General features: G+C 41.3%; 1 protein-coding gene across 1 annotated transcript in view; it reads left to right on the forward strand.

Annotated features, from left to right (window-relative positions):
- Positions 1-12,676: 12,676 nt before the first annotated feature.
- The window catches only part of GUCY1A2 (guanylate cyclase 1 soluble subunit alpha 2), a 282,653-nt gene continuing 281,428 nt past the window's right edge, over positions 12,677-13,901 (forward strand). Inside the window, exon 1 of the mRNA XM_004585031.2 lies at positions 12,677-13,138. Within this exon, the coding sequence (XP_004585088.2) occupies positions 12,842-13,138 (297 nt within the window). The 5' untranslated portion in view covers positions 12,677-12,841. The remainder of the gene's footprint in view (positions 13,139-13,901) is intronic.

A 13,901-nucleotide genomic window follows, 5' to 3' on the forward strand; every position in this document is an offset into this window, starting at 1 on the left:
ATAAATAAATGCATTTTGAAAAAAAAAAGAAAAATTACTAGCAAGCTTATAGTTCTTTTCATCTTTATTACTGCTGTCAGTCAAATAATACAATTTTAGTAAGTCATTTAGCTAAATTTCTTTTGTTCTCTGCTACTTTAGTGACTGAATTTATTTATGATACATGGAAATAGATTATGTAAATAATTTTATAAAAGAAACTTATTTTTCTCTAGATTGCTATCCTTTCTTTGTATTGTAAGTTGCCATGATAGGTGACTGTCAGAGAAGCATACTTTTCTTGTTTTATCCAGCTTCTGGTGACCCCTATATCCCATGGTTTGTGGCTCCTGTTTTTTTGTTTGTTTGTTTGTTTTGCCTTTGGAATACATTCTTTCGAATCTGTTATTCTGTAGTCAAGTTACCTTGTCCTCAATGCTGATGCCTCTCATGTGTTTTTCTTTTTTATTATTATTATTCTTAATTATTTTGCATTATGTGACAGTTTCATAGGCTCTGGGAATCCCCCCTCCCCACGCCCCTCCCCCTGGTGGGTTCCTCCACCTTGGTGCAGTATTACAGTTCAAATTCAATCAAGATTCTTTCCTTGCATACGTATACCAAGCATAGAGTCCAGCTACTTATTGTCCAGATGGGTTGAACAGTTTCTTGGGGAGACCATTTCTGGTCCGAAGTTAGAGCTGGTAGAATATCATCCCAGTCAATTAAAAGTCCCAATATAACATCAACAGCAGTTTGCAACATTATGGAATTGACATGGTTGTGAGTAACCAGTATGTTAAAAAGAAAAAAAAGCAAGTTCTTAACCACAACCTATGATTAGCTCATTGACATTTTAATTTTAGTTTATATACAGGACCGGCTGCTATATACCTTAAAATGGCTATAAGGTACCATTCAGCTGTCTCGCGTCTATTTCATTTTAGTATTTAGCCATTTGTTGTGTTGAAGTATAATTTTGCTGATCTTGGCAGATTTTGGGATAATCTAGACTGGCTTGTAACTCTAACAAGACATTTGCCGACAATTAAGGTGCAGAACATTTTTTTTGGGGGGGTGTGCAGGGAAATCCCCAACACCATGGTCAGGAGTGACTGATCTTTGTGTCCCACCCAGCGAGGCATAAGCCAATCCACGCCAGCTCTTTCCTGTCAGATTCCAAGCTCTACTTTTTGTTGTTTGTCTATTTATTTTAGGTTTTTTTAGTTTGTATGGTTGTTTGTTTGCTATGAGGGGTTTTCGAAGCGATCCCAATGGTCATTGCGAGGGAGGGTGGGGGTCCAGAGGTGGAGCCAGGCTCGGACCAGAGAAAGCTCTCCTCCCTGGTCCCGAAGGACGTTTATTGTTCTTCTGTTTCTGCGGACCGCTCAGGGCTTCTGGTTGTCTTTCCGATGACGTTGGTTTCTGCATGGTAGTGTTTGGACTTCTTCCATCCCCTGGGGAAGCTCTGGTTGGGGGTGGATGACGTCAGAGTACTCGGCCTCTGAGGGCATCCAATTCCCTGTGGCCTCCTAGGCAGTTGGGATGTAGTCCTTGTTGCTCGTATTAATAGTTTGTGGTGAAGATCTGGGAGTCTTCGTGGTTGGGATCCAAGCTTCCTCCTTACCACCTGCTCCACTCTGGAGTGCCCTCCTGCTCCAGGCACTCTCATGTGTTTTTCTGATAAAGACTTTGTTGTTGTAGTAGGTCAACCAGCTGACTCTGAATAACCACCCACTGTTAAATTCCTTAACCACATGTAGAAATTACTTGTTGCTGTGAAAGTTAACATATTCACGGATTTCATGGATTGAGACATGGAGTGCTTTTGTTGGGGGTGGAGTATTATTATTTAGCACACCACAGTTTTGTCTACCTCCTTCTTCCTGACTGAACCTAAATGCTGACTAATTCCAAGTCTTGAAGTATTATGTAGCTCTCTTCCCTGCACTCAGGGTCTTTTTTTGGGCTGTCTACTAGACATTTTAAAATTCAGCGGTAAGACAGACATTTTTTTCTTTCCCAGACCATTTCTTCTTCCTGTGTTCTCTCTGTAACTTCATAGTCTTCAAAACAAAACATGGAGCAATTCTTAAATCTCATCACTCACTCTTGCCAAATTAAATGATCATGTTCAATAATTTGGTTTGTTCTTTTTAAGACATCTTACTATGATAGTTGACAAAATATGACAATAGTATATTATTCTTGTGAGAAGCATTATTTTTAAAGTTTTATTTGTTTGTTTAAAAGGCAGATTGACAGAGGTTTGGAAATACACATGTGCACACACAGAGATAGAGAGAACAAGAGGGAGAGAAGGAAATCTCTCTGTTGTTTCACTTCCCAAATGTTGTAACAGCTGTTGCTAGAACAGGTTAAACTCAGGGCCCAGAAACTTTTTTCAGGTTTTTCACATAGGTGACAGGAACTCAAGTACTTGTGCCATCATTGCTGTATCATAGGTGCATTTGGAGAAAACTGGACCAGAAACAAATCTGAAACTTTACCCCCAATCACTCTAGCTTGGGATATCGCAATGTTGCAATATCCATCCTGGTTGTAAGATTTCTTTGCCAACTTTACAGATGAGAACTTGATGCCTGGGGAGATCAGGACCTTGCACAAAGCTACAAAATAAGAAAGCTAGAGATTTCAGCATAGAGCTGGGCTTTTCCTATTGCTCAAGTTCTTCATATTTTGGGGGATTACTCAAACACCCTCTTGTTTTCCTTGATAACAGTCCTAGGATTTCACATTTATCCATCATGTGGTCATCTGGACTTCTAGGGTGCAACCATGACTCCTCAAATAACCAGGGAAGGCTTTCTATGATCTAGGATGTGTCCACCTCGCATTATCAAAATCCTCCTTATTCTTTAAAATTCAGATCAAATATCATCTCCATGAAGCCATTTAACTTATTTTTTCTAAGTATGCATATCTCTCCACTCTAAAAGTAATGTTTAAAATGTAACAGACTGCTTCTTTTTCTTGTCTTAGAATTAATTTTTTCAGTTTTTATTCTATGGCTGGGTGTTTTAAAGATAGACTGTTTTACGCTTTCCTTTCTCCATAATATCTATCACAGTATCTAGCCAAAAAAATGACAATAATTTTGAATGAAGAAATGAACTAATGTGTATATATTGATTTTATTATTTTTCTCGACTAGACTAGAGATTGGCTTAGGTGCTTGGTTCATGGAATGATTATCTCTGCTTTTAAACTATAATCATGGTGGAGACAATTACCATACTGAAGAATAAAAATGAGCTCCACCCTTGATATAGATTTCCTGTTAACAAGAAATTGCTTCACACAAGATAATAAAGGTAAAACTAATCATGATAGTACCGTTTAATATAAAGAAAGATACTTTTATTTCTCCCAAGAAGGCATTTTTTATTTTTTGCTTTGTTCAATATAAATAAGCAGAAAGTTTATTAAAAAGCAAATATAAAAGATCTTTATTCATACACTTTAAACTCCTTTTAACTAATTGTTGATAAAAGTAGAATATTTTCCTGTTTCTGTACACATACATTCAAGCATGCAAGTATAAATAACTTGCTTAGAATGCTCATTTTTCTTTTTTATATTAAATTTATTTATTTTATTATTTCATGATACAGTTCCATAGACTCCGGGATTTTCCTTATCCCTCCCTCAATTCTCTCCCCATTGATTTCACCTATATTATTACAATAGTACAGTCCTTTATACCAAATCAAGTTGTTAATTATATCTTTTTTAGCTTCTTTTTTTATTATTATTTTATGATAAAATTCAATAGGCCCTGGGATTTCCCTTATCCCCTTCCCAGTCCCTCCCCCTCACTGAGTTCACCTATATCATTACTATAGTGTAGTTCTTCATACACAATCATATGTCCATCATTGTGGGCATGGACAATGGCAGGCATTTCAGAAACTCAGAAAAAATAACTTGAAAAAAAGTTATTGAATATTCTTTTTTGTTCCTTATCAGAGGACTATGTGGCTTTGTCATACAATGTTGGATCTACCTACAGACTGATATCAGTTATTATTACGTGGTTATATTTGTTAATGTGTTATGTTTTCCAGTTTAGGCTTATAGCTACAAAATTTTGTGGTCATATTTGCTTAAATTGTATCTGCATATAAGCATCCTAAATAATTTTATAAATTGACACCATTTATTATTAAAATACAATGATTTCATTTTAAATTTGGCTAGATTGAAAAGAAATTTTATTATGCCATTATATATATTAAGAGGAAGACACTGTTTCTTTGTTCATGGAAAAGTACCAAGAAAAAGCAAACAGCAAACTGCAGAAGTGTTCATTTTTGAAATAGAGCACCAAAGAGAACAGGGAACAGTGGTGGAAGAAATTCTGCTAAAATCATTGAGACTCAAGAACACGGACCATCTATAACCTCATCAGCCTAGAGACAATTAATTTTATTAGAGTTCATTATGTAACCTCCTAAGAACATGAGCACTTGTCAGCTAAAAGCATTGAAGGAACCCCTGAGAGAGAGCAAGGCCAGCATTTACTTCTGGTGGCTTTCGAGATTTAGCTCCGTCAGAAAACATTCTGAGAGCAAATCAGTGGTAATGTGTAGATGGGGCATCTGTATGTATAAATGAGCACCATCTCTGTATAAAGAACTCATTTGTTAAAATGCTCATTAGTAATCAGTGGAGTAAACTAAGCTGCTGTTCTTTGTATTGTGCTTCGCCTGCAAACTCATCTAGTCATTGCTTCACTGTTCTTCCAATCTGGGGATTTCACACTCTGAATTGTTTCCCCTCTTGGAATTGATTTTCCAGTTATTCATGTAGTATCTGCCCCCTCTGATACTCATGTTTGCAAATATTTGCACATACAATCCATTTCTTTTCCTCCATTTTCCTCTTTGTCTCTAATATTTATTGAAGTTGGCTACAAGTGATTTTGTTTTGAATACTTGTCTTGTCCCACTAGTTGCAAGCAATTCATGAGAGCAAATATTCTCAATATGTGTGAATTAACATTCTCATCCTTGTTGTTGAAATAATGGTATCAATTTCAACTATTTTTCTGTAATGGAAAAAGGATGGATGTTGGAATGAACATAATATCATAATATATTTGATATGTATCAGGGTAGAATAATTTTTCTTGACCAATCCGACTTATAATTCCCATCACCAAATTTTCTAAGTTATTATCTCAGGATAAACAATGGATAACTTTGGGACCTATTAGTTAAATCTAAAACAAATCAACAATTTTAACCTGAAGTAGCACTGTATTGCATCTCTAAGGGAAGATTACTTTTTTAAAAAGTAGTTTGTGTAAAGATTAACGTTTTCTCCTATAGTTTATTAAACTTAAATATGCTTTGAAAATTGGTTATTGTAGCCAGATCTACTTTCAGACCAGGGATGGTCTTCCAATGAAACTGTTGAATTTATCTGGACAATAAGATGCTGGACTTTCTACATGGTCCATGCCCTCAATGAAGGAATCAGGACTGGATATGAACTGTACCACTGCAACAATATGGAGGAATTCAATATGGGAGGGGAGGGATTTTTGGAGGGAGTGGAGGAATCCCAGAGCCTATGAAACTGTGTCATAAAATGAAATAAAAAGAAAAAAGAAAATTGGTTATTGTAGAAAAACAGTAAACTGAGATAAAAACAATTATGTACTTTGTTGATTAGGATTATATTCCTGGGCAATATAATCAGAAGATTATTTACAGTATGTGTGCCCCAAAACAGAATGTTGTTGTGTTTAGGGAGGGGCATCATAAAGACACAACATGACTTAGTTTCTGAGGTAAGTAACTCATTTCCTAGACAAATGAAGCAGGTTAGCTTGCTGGTCTATGTTCTGGAGAACAATGGATTGACCAGATGAATACATAGCCTTACTTAATCCATACCAAAATCTCTTCATGTAATTTCCTAGGTCAACAAGTTAAATTGATTTATATTTAAGGTATACCAGATGAAGTCCATAGCAAGGCCTTTCTTTGGGTTTTATATTACTGCATTTCTCAACATATGATTTATAAATGCAAGTTGCTTTCTTCCCTCTTTATGCCCAATTAATTCATTTGCATCTGTTAAAATTTTGCTCATCCTTTAAAGGCCAGTCCAATTTTCTTTGAAAAGAAATATGTATAATTTATCCTTTTCACCTAAAACATGAGTATTAAATTATTTATTTCTAATGACATCCAATCTGACTGCATTTTCAAAATTTGTTTACTGATGTTTTTTAACTCTTCTATATGTTTATTAAACATTCCACTACTTGAACATATGTTTGGATGAGGCGGATAACTGAACATAGGTGTGATAGTTATATGTAAGTGGATAAATGCAAACCTATTATTTGCTCAGTAAATGACTCAGTGCTGTTCTGCACAAATAGCCCATACCTGCCTATTCCCAGGGAAGTATTTCCTACTAATAGTCTTTTACAATTATACTACAAAATTGGATTTGCATTGCACCATGGACAGGTCTCTCAATCTTTGGATGCCTTCATTTCTCTAACAACAGAACACAATGAAGTGCCTTCTTTCCTCTGGACAGAATAATGAGCTCTACTATTGTCTCTCCTGTTTGTTGTTGTTTTTTGTTTGTTTTGAACAAAAAATGATAACTGAGATGTGGGGATCTGTTTTTAAAAGAAGAATGAATTGAGAAATTTGTCTAATATTTTGGAATAATACTATGTCTGAATGGCATGGTGAGAAAGACAGAGTCACTTCTGGGGTCTTTGTAGACAGGATTGAAATGTATTCACTTTGACATAATTGCCCAGATACACTACTTATCTGGAAACAAGGATAAGTGAACTGTTCCTAACCAAACGATGTGAATTACATAAACGGAACATCTGGTGTTAGTTCATTGTGGTGATATAAATGCCTGTCCTTTTATCATGCACCAAAAGGGAATTATAGCCATTCTATTCACTGCATGGAGGGCTTCAGAAATAACTAAACCTATGTTTTATTTTTAAGACTTCACGCTTCCTATTGTCTTATCGAGTCCCAGTACATCGTCATGTTAATCGTTGTTGGTAACATTTTGCTAAGGTTCTTTTTATATCTAATGGCAAAAGCACAATATTTTATCCTATTGTTAATAATTCTAGGAATTCTAGTATTTCTATTAAAATTAGGTTGGGGAAATGGTTATTATTTTAAAATAATGATTGAATAGCAGAATGCATAATTACTACACATTGACCCTATTTAAGTAAATGTATATTAACATTCACAAGGCTATATCAAGACATCCCTACTGATAACTCATACTTAATTTTGCTAGCTGTCAAGTGTAATAAGCTGTAGACAGGATGATATGATTCCCTCCTGTAATTTAATAAAGTAGACAGAAGAATTGTGTTACGAAAGGAGAGGGAAATGGTGAACATCTAAGCAGATATAATTGAGTTGAAATTTTTCCTTTTTATCTGCTTAATTCCATGGACTATGTTTACAGCAGTTTCATATAGGTACTGAAGAACAAATTTTCTTAGGTATTGGATAATAAATTTTTCAGAGAAATTACATTCTCAGAAAGGATGTGGGCTGGAGGAGAAGGAGAAGCTAACTTTTTGATGTGTGAGAGGAAAATTTTTTGGAAGCAAGATATGTCTGGAAAGAGAATTAATAGCCCAACAAATGGAAAAAAATGTAAAATGTTGAGGAGTGTTAATACTAATAGCATAGCAATTGTATCTAGTGCTTTTAATTTAGAGGTGAGGGGTTTGAGTTACAGGTTAAGCAACCAGTGACTGTACCAGTAACTAGTAGAACTTCTGTATATGCCAGCGTTTTCACAAGCCTTTATATTGAAAGAAATAATTCAAACAGATTAATAGTGTTTGTGTTATTTATTTTATTGCAGGAAACCACTCACAGTATGCTTTTTTTCTGTGTTTTTAAGATATTTTTAAGACAAGGCAGGCAAGAAATGTACTTCAGTGAAAATAATGTGGGCCTAGGACTCAGAATTCGAATTCAGACTCCAATATTTGTGTTTTCCATAACATTGGTGGAAGATATTTAAGATCATGTGCCACAGCTTACATATTTAAATATCTGGAGAATGTGTCCTGTTGTGGTACTGTGAAGATTCAAATGAAGCAATAAATAAATAGAATCTGGTACATAGGCAGTTCTTAACTGATATTAATTTACCTTTATCTACATAGAGTTAGAAAGCAAAAGGATTTGGAAAGAGACATAAGCTGGAAATGAATGTTTAAGAAAATAACTAAAGGCTACTAGGGATAAACTGTTACTATTATTAGCCATGTAAAGACATGGGTGAGGTCTGCAGAAATGTGTATAAAAGATACGATAATCTTCCAGCTTATACTTGGTGTTCAAAAATAATTCCAACTTAAATATGTGTAGAGCCAATGGTGCTGACAGAAAACGGACTTGCAGGTGGCCATGGGGCAGAGGTTTGAGGCAGTGACTCACAGCGTCTCTTCCTGAGAGAAGGATGGATTTCTGGGACGCACAAGTGCAGAGCCACTTACCAAGAGTGGTGTCTGCCACTGGCATCCAAGCACACTGATCACTCGCCCTCTCTTCACAAAAGACATCCATATCCCTCCTAAGTAACTTTCTGGTATAAATTCTACTTTGTGTTTTGTTTCTTTCTGTATTCTCTCCCTCCCACTTCTTCTCCTTCTCCTTCTTCTTCTTTTTTTTTTTTTTTGAGAAGCAAGAATTGTACGTTTTCTGGTTTCATGACAAAATACAGCCTTAGGATGATGAATTATATTGTTTCTCAAGTGTCCTTTTTATGAAGGAGTAAAGCAGATGGCTCTTCTCCAGCCGTTCAATATTCCCCTTTATATTTACTATTACAAAATTATGCAAGACTATGAAATACAGAATCTTCACTCTTATTTGCTCACAGTCTTGCACTAAGAAAGTATATTTGCCTTCTCTTAAGAGAAAAAGAGATAATAATGTAAGAAGAGACACAGATCTCACTCAGGAAATGTGGACCTAGGGTTAAGCCTTCTGTGTGTGTGTGTGTGTGTGTGTGTGTGTGTGTGAGAGAGAGAGAGAGAGAGAGAGAGAGAGAGAGAGAGAGAGAGAGAGAGAGAGAGAGAAAGAGAGAGAGAAAGAGAGAGAGAGAGAGAGAGAATGAATGAGTTTTTAGGTTAAAGATACTGAAGAACTTGCCCTAGTTAGGAATTCACCAACCAGTACATCCCTTTAGTGAATGTGCTTTAAGATTGGAAGCATAATTCCTGAGAGTTGCTAGGTTTAAACAGTGACTGTAGGGATGGATTCCCTTAGTCTTCTGATATCAGGAAAAGCTCTGCTTCAGGGAAAGCTTATACCGATGTTGCAGATTGTCTTGCTGGAGACTTAGATGGATGAAAAGAAATTAGGAAACAGTTGGGAGCTCTGAAATAAAGAATTTGAGCAATGAGAACTGATTGCAGTTTTTATTTGAATTTGACAGGGATGATTTTTCTCTGAGTACTTCTCTAGAAAGGATAAAAATAAAATTAAATGAAGCTCCTTGAAGGAGAGGAGTTCAAGGTAGATACAGTCACCATTTTGAGTTAGTAGGAAATCTGCTTTGTGAGAATTCCTCAAAGCTGAATCAGTCTCTGATGCCCTCAAGAACTTCACAAATAAACAAAGCACATTTCTGCTTTTTTTCTTTCCCACTAGGAGACTGGAATTTCAGGATGTTATGGAAATGCAATAAACCTCACATAGACTGTGTGAGCATGAGCTCCTTGTAGGCTTCTTTTCCTAAAGCCAAAGCACTCTGCTGATAATTCTTTGCCTAAAATATTTGGAAGGCTTTTACTAGCTGTCAGTCTCTCTCTCTCATGGAGACTAGGTTATGGTTCCTTTTACAAATGTTAATTCAAATATAGAATTTTGAACCCTGCCCCTGAACAGAAATACAAAGGAAACCCTTGAAAGCAAAAGCAGATGATGTGCTGTCTATAACTAGGCTTCTATTTGTTGATAGTTTAAAAATCAGTGGGAAAAATTGTAATCAAAGGCAAGGTCGTTTTCAGAAAATTTTCAGAGCACTTCATCTAGCGGAATTCTGTAAGCAGTCTTTGAGTTAACCAGTTCACATGAAGAAAAAAGAATTCCAATATGTTCAGAGTTCTTTCCAGCAATAAACTTCCAGTATAAACAGGAAGACTCTTGGGCTCTTGTTAATTTTACTAATAAATGACACTCCTTGTTTTGCACTCTGTAATTCTGTGTTTGAGCCAAGCGATAGAATCATGAGTAACATGTTTTAGGTCTAAGGTTCATATGAAGGTTACTTAGTATCTGCAAAATGACTTTTTTTTTTGAGAGGGTAGGTTGATAGTAGATAATTGGAAAAAATGTAAAGATGATATTTTCTTTAGTTTCCTTAATAATACATTTATAATGATAAGATTCTAAAGAACCTGCTGACTATGTCATTGCTAAAGAACACCAACATATTATGCTGCAACTGTTAGCACATAGCAAGGAATATTAGTTCCTTCAAAGTTGTAATAATGTAATTTCCAAAGGAATGTTTCACTGAACAAAATGGTAAGTGAAATATTTTACAAGGACTGGTTATTATTCATTCTGTTTAAAAGTGTACTTTATGTATAATTTCCATTGGGAACAAATGCATATTGAATTATTGGAGTTCATGGGGAAATCAAAACAGACATACCAAGTAATGCGAACAATAAAGAGGGCCAGAATTTCCTCTGATAAGAAACTATGCAGTTAGAAAATTATTCAGCAGGCTGAGAAAGATAAGCTTGTAACAGTACACATGGTTTTTGTATCTTTAACATCCATACAAGATCTGGGTACAAGCATTTTTGTGAATCCCTTGGGGTGCATGTTGGAATGTTCAAGCAACTTTCATATTTGGGTCTTCCTAAACAAATGGGAAATTTTAGAGTTAAAAGAAAATCAGAGTGGAGGTACACAGTGTTAGGTTTATGATTTTGCTACTTTTTAAATGAATATGATCCACAAAAACCCATCTATCTTCACTCGCAAGGGCTAGTCCTTTGAGAAATAGGAAAGGAAAAATAAAATCAAACAATTTCCACTTGGGCTCTTGCGTTTTTAGGCTGTGAAGTCACTACACGGAGACTTTACTTTTCGTAGGCAGAGGAGGGGGTCCAGCTGCATTGCTTCTGTGGGAAACATAGCCTGGTGTCCCTGCTTCCCAACTCTTACACTAACGTGAGATTAAATTGACTAGAGGCTTTTCTGGAGTTAACACAAGGAAAATGGGGCTAGGCACTGCTAGGACGGACTTGGAATGAGGCAAGGTTTGGAATGAAGCCACTAGGCTGAAAACTCGCGGCCAGAGATGTGCCCATGCTGTGAGGAGCCTGTTCCCGGGCTGTGAAAAGCCTGCCTCCCTACTCCCCTTAGATTTCTGAGCAGCCAAGTGCAAACACATCACGTAGCAGCAGCAAAGAGCCAGCGAGGAGTGCCAGGGGGTCGCTCCCTAGTGTCTCCCCGCCCCGCCCCTCCCAGTGACAAGTCCTGATGGTGGAGTCCCTGTCCCCCTCCCCACCCCACACCGACAGACGAGGTTGCAGGTGGCCTATGGAGCTGTCCAGCACTGGTGCGCAGCGGGCGGGGGCGGGAGCCCATGCACCCCGCAGAGCCAGGCTCCGTGGCCAGGCTCTTGCCCAGGCAGCCTCTGTCCTCTCCTGCTCCGGTCTGGCTCGCTCCGCTTCTACACCGCCTCGCGCGAAGCCAGGAGCCCTGGTTTCCACGAGCTGCTCCAACAGAACGGGCGCCAACATGTTGACCCCTTCCCTTCTCTTCCTCTTCCCCCCTTACCCCCCACCATAAGAGTCTCCACTGTAATGGGTGGGCTGCAGCACTTGGCCTTTGCCTTTTAACCTCGGAACTTCCAAAATCAACTTAGGAGAGGGTGGGAGCGGGAAGTGGAGGAAGACACGTGTGGACCCTGACCACCCCACCCCCCGCCCCACTTTGCGCTGTCAGGCTTCCCAAGGTGGACTCCAGAGGGAAGTCTTCCGCTCCCCGCCGCGCTCCTCTTTCCCCTCCAGCGCCCGTCGGAGCCTCCCCGCTTGCCGGTGGCGGTTCCTGGGCCTGGTACAAAGCATCTTCTTGGTAGGGGCGCTTTGGTCCCATCTGGGCCACGGTGCACTCCTCCTCCGAGTGGGGAGCGGTGGCAGCCGCGGAGGGCGCGCAAAGGACAGCAACAAAGTGTCCTCCTTGCTCCTGAAACGTGGCGACAAGCGAGGCAGAGACTCCCAATGAGTATGACGGCGACACGTGATACCGGCGGAGGGCGAGCCTGGGGGGCGGGGGCGATAAAGGGAGAAGGAGGGAGGCGGGCAGCCAGTGCAGAGGGGCGGGAGGAGAGCTGAGAAGGGGGCGAGCTAGGAGCGCAGGCGGCACCAGCCTCAGGCTCCCCGGCGGCGGCCGGCCGTGAGGCCCGAGCCCTGCCCGCCCTGCCCTCCCCGCCGCCCGCGGTCACACACTCGCTCCGAGCCGCCCGCGAGCGGGAGCGCGGCGCACGGGGATGCGCCGAGGCGGGCGCTGAGGCGGCGCCGCGCCAAGCAGCAAGCAGAGGCAGCGGCGGCCCCCAGCCCAGTCCAGCCCAGCCCGGAGCCGCCGCCGAGCCCGGGCCCCGAGGCGCCCCTCAAGTTCCCACCATGAGCAGAGGGCTCAGGGGGCTGCGCGGTCCCGGGGACTCTCGCCCGGCTGTGCGCGACCGCAGCGCCCCGCGGTCCTGACGCGCCTAACGCAGCCCCGCTAGCGGGTCCCGCCGCCGCCACCGCCACCTCTACCGCCACCGCCGCCGCGCCGCCAGCAGCATGTCTCAGAGGAAGATTTCGTCCGAGTCCTTCAGCTCCCTGGGCTCCGACTACCTGGAGACCAGCCCCGAGGACGAGGGGGAGTGCCCTCTGTCCAGGCTCTGCTGGAATGGCAGCAGGAGCCCGCCCGGGCCGCCCGAGCCAAGCGCAGCGGCCGCCGCCGCCACCGCCGCCCCGGCCCCGGCTGCCTCTGCCGCGGCCGCCGCCGCCACGGCCGGGGCCAGGAGGGTGCAGCGCCGGAGGCGGGTCAACCTGGACTCGCTGGGCGAGAGCATCAGCCGCCTGACGGCGCCCTCGGTGAGCCGGGGGCCAAGGGGACCGCGCGTCTCGGGAGTGGGCAGGGATCAGGGAAAGTTGGAGCGGGGCGAGCTCGCCCAGCCGGGAGCACAGAGCCAGACCGCTGGGGGGCGGCCGGGCCTCATCCCCTTCTGGCCCCAGGATTCCAGCGGGCCTCCCGGGAGAGACGCTGAAGCCCTCGGGTCTGGTGGGATGGGATTAGAAGACCGGAGAGGAGTAGGACTCTGCTGCTCTCTGCCCCTTGGGGTGGGGGGAGCTGCGTACCCATCTCCAGCCTTGGACTCTACCTCGTGCCTCAATCCCAACGGTCCTGGTGCTCTTTCACACCCACCTGTTCTCTTTCCCCCAAACTTTACCAAGCACTGAGTTCTGCAGTTTGCATTTCCATGTCTTTAACCTATGCTCTCTAGCATCCCCCAAGGAGCCCTGGCCCCTTCCAGGAAACCCTTTCTCTCATTCCCACACTCTCTTGGTCTTGGTGTGACCTTGTGTGACATCTTTGAATTCCACAATCTATCTACATCCGTTTCTCCGGTCTTCTTTGGGAACTCTCTGTCACATACTTTGCTGAGTTGCCTTCTGAATCAGAAAACGCTAGCCTGTATTCGTTATATCCCTTCTCCTTATTCACTGGGCATTTATTTTTTGGTTAAACCCTGTTCTCTGGATAAACTTGGTCTCTTGTTTCCTAAAGCCCGCTGATAGTTCTTACTCCTGCGCCTCTTCACTCACACTTTCCTGGACTCTTCAGAATGTTGTTTTT

Source organism: Ochotona princeps, chromosome 4 (genome assembly GCF_030435755.1).
Source record: "Ochotona princeps isolate mOchPri1 chromosome 4, mOchPri1.hap1, whole genome shotgun sequence".
Taxonomy (NCBI): Eukaryota; Metazoa; Chordata; class Mammalia; order Lagomorpha; family Ochotonidae; genus Ochotona; species Ochotona princeps.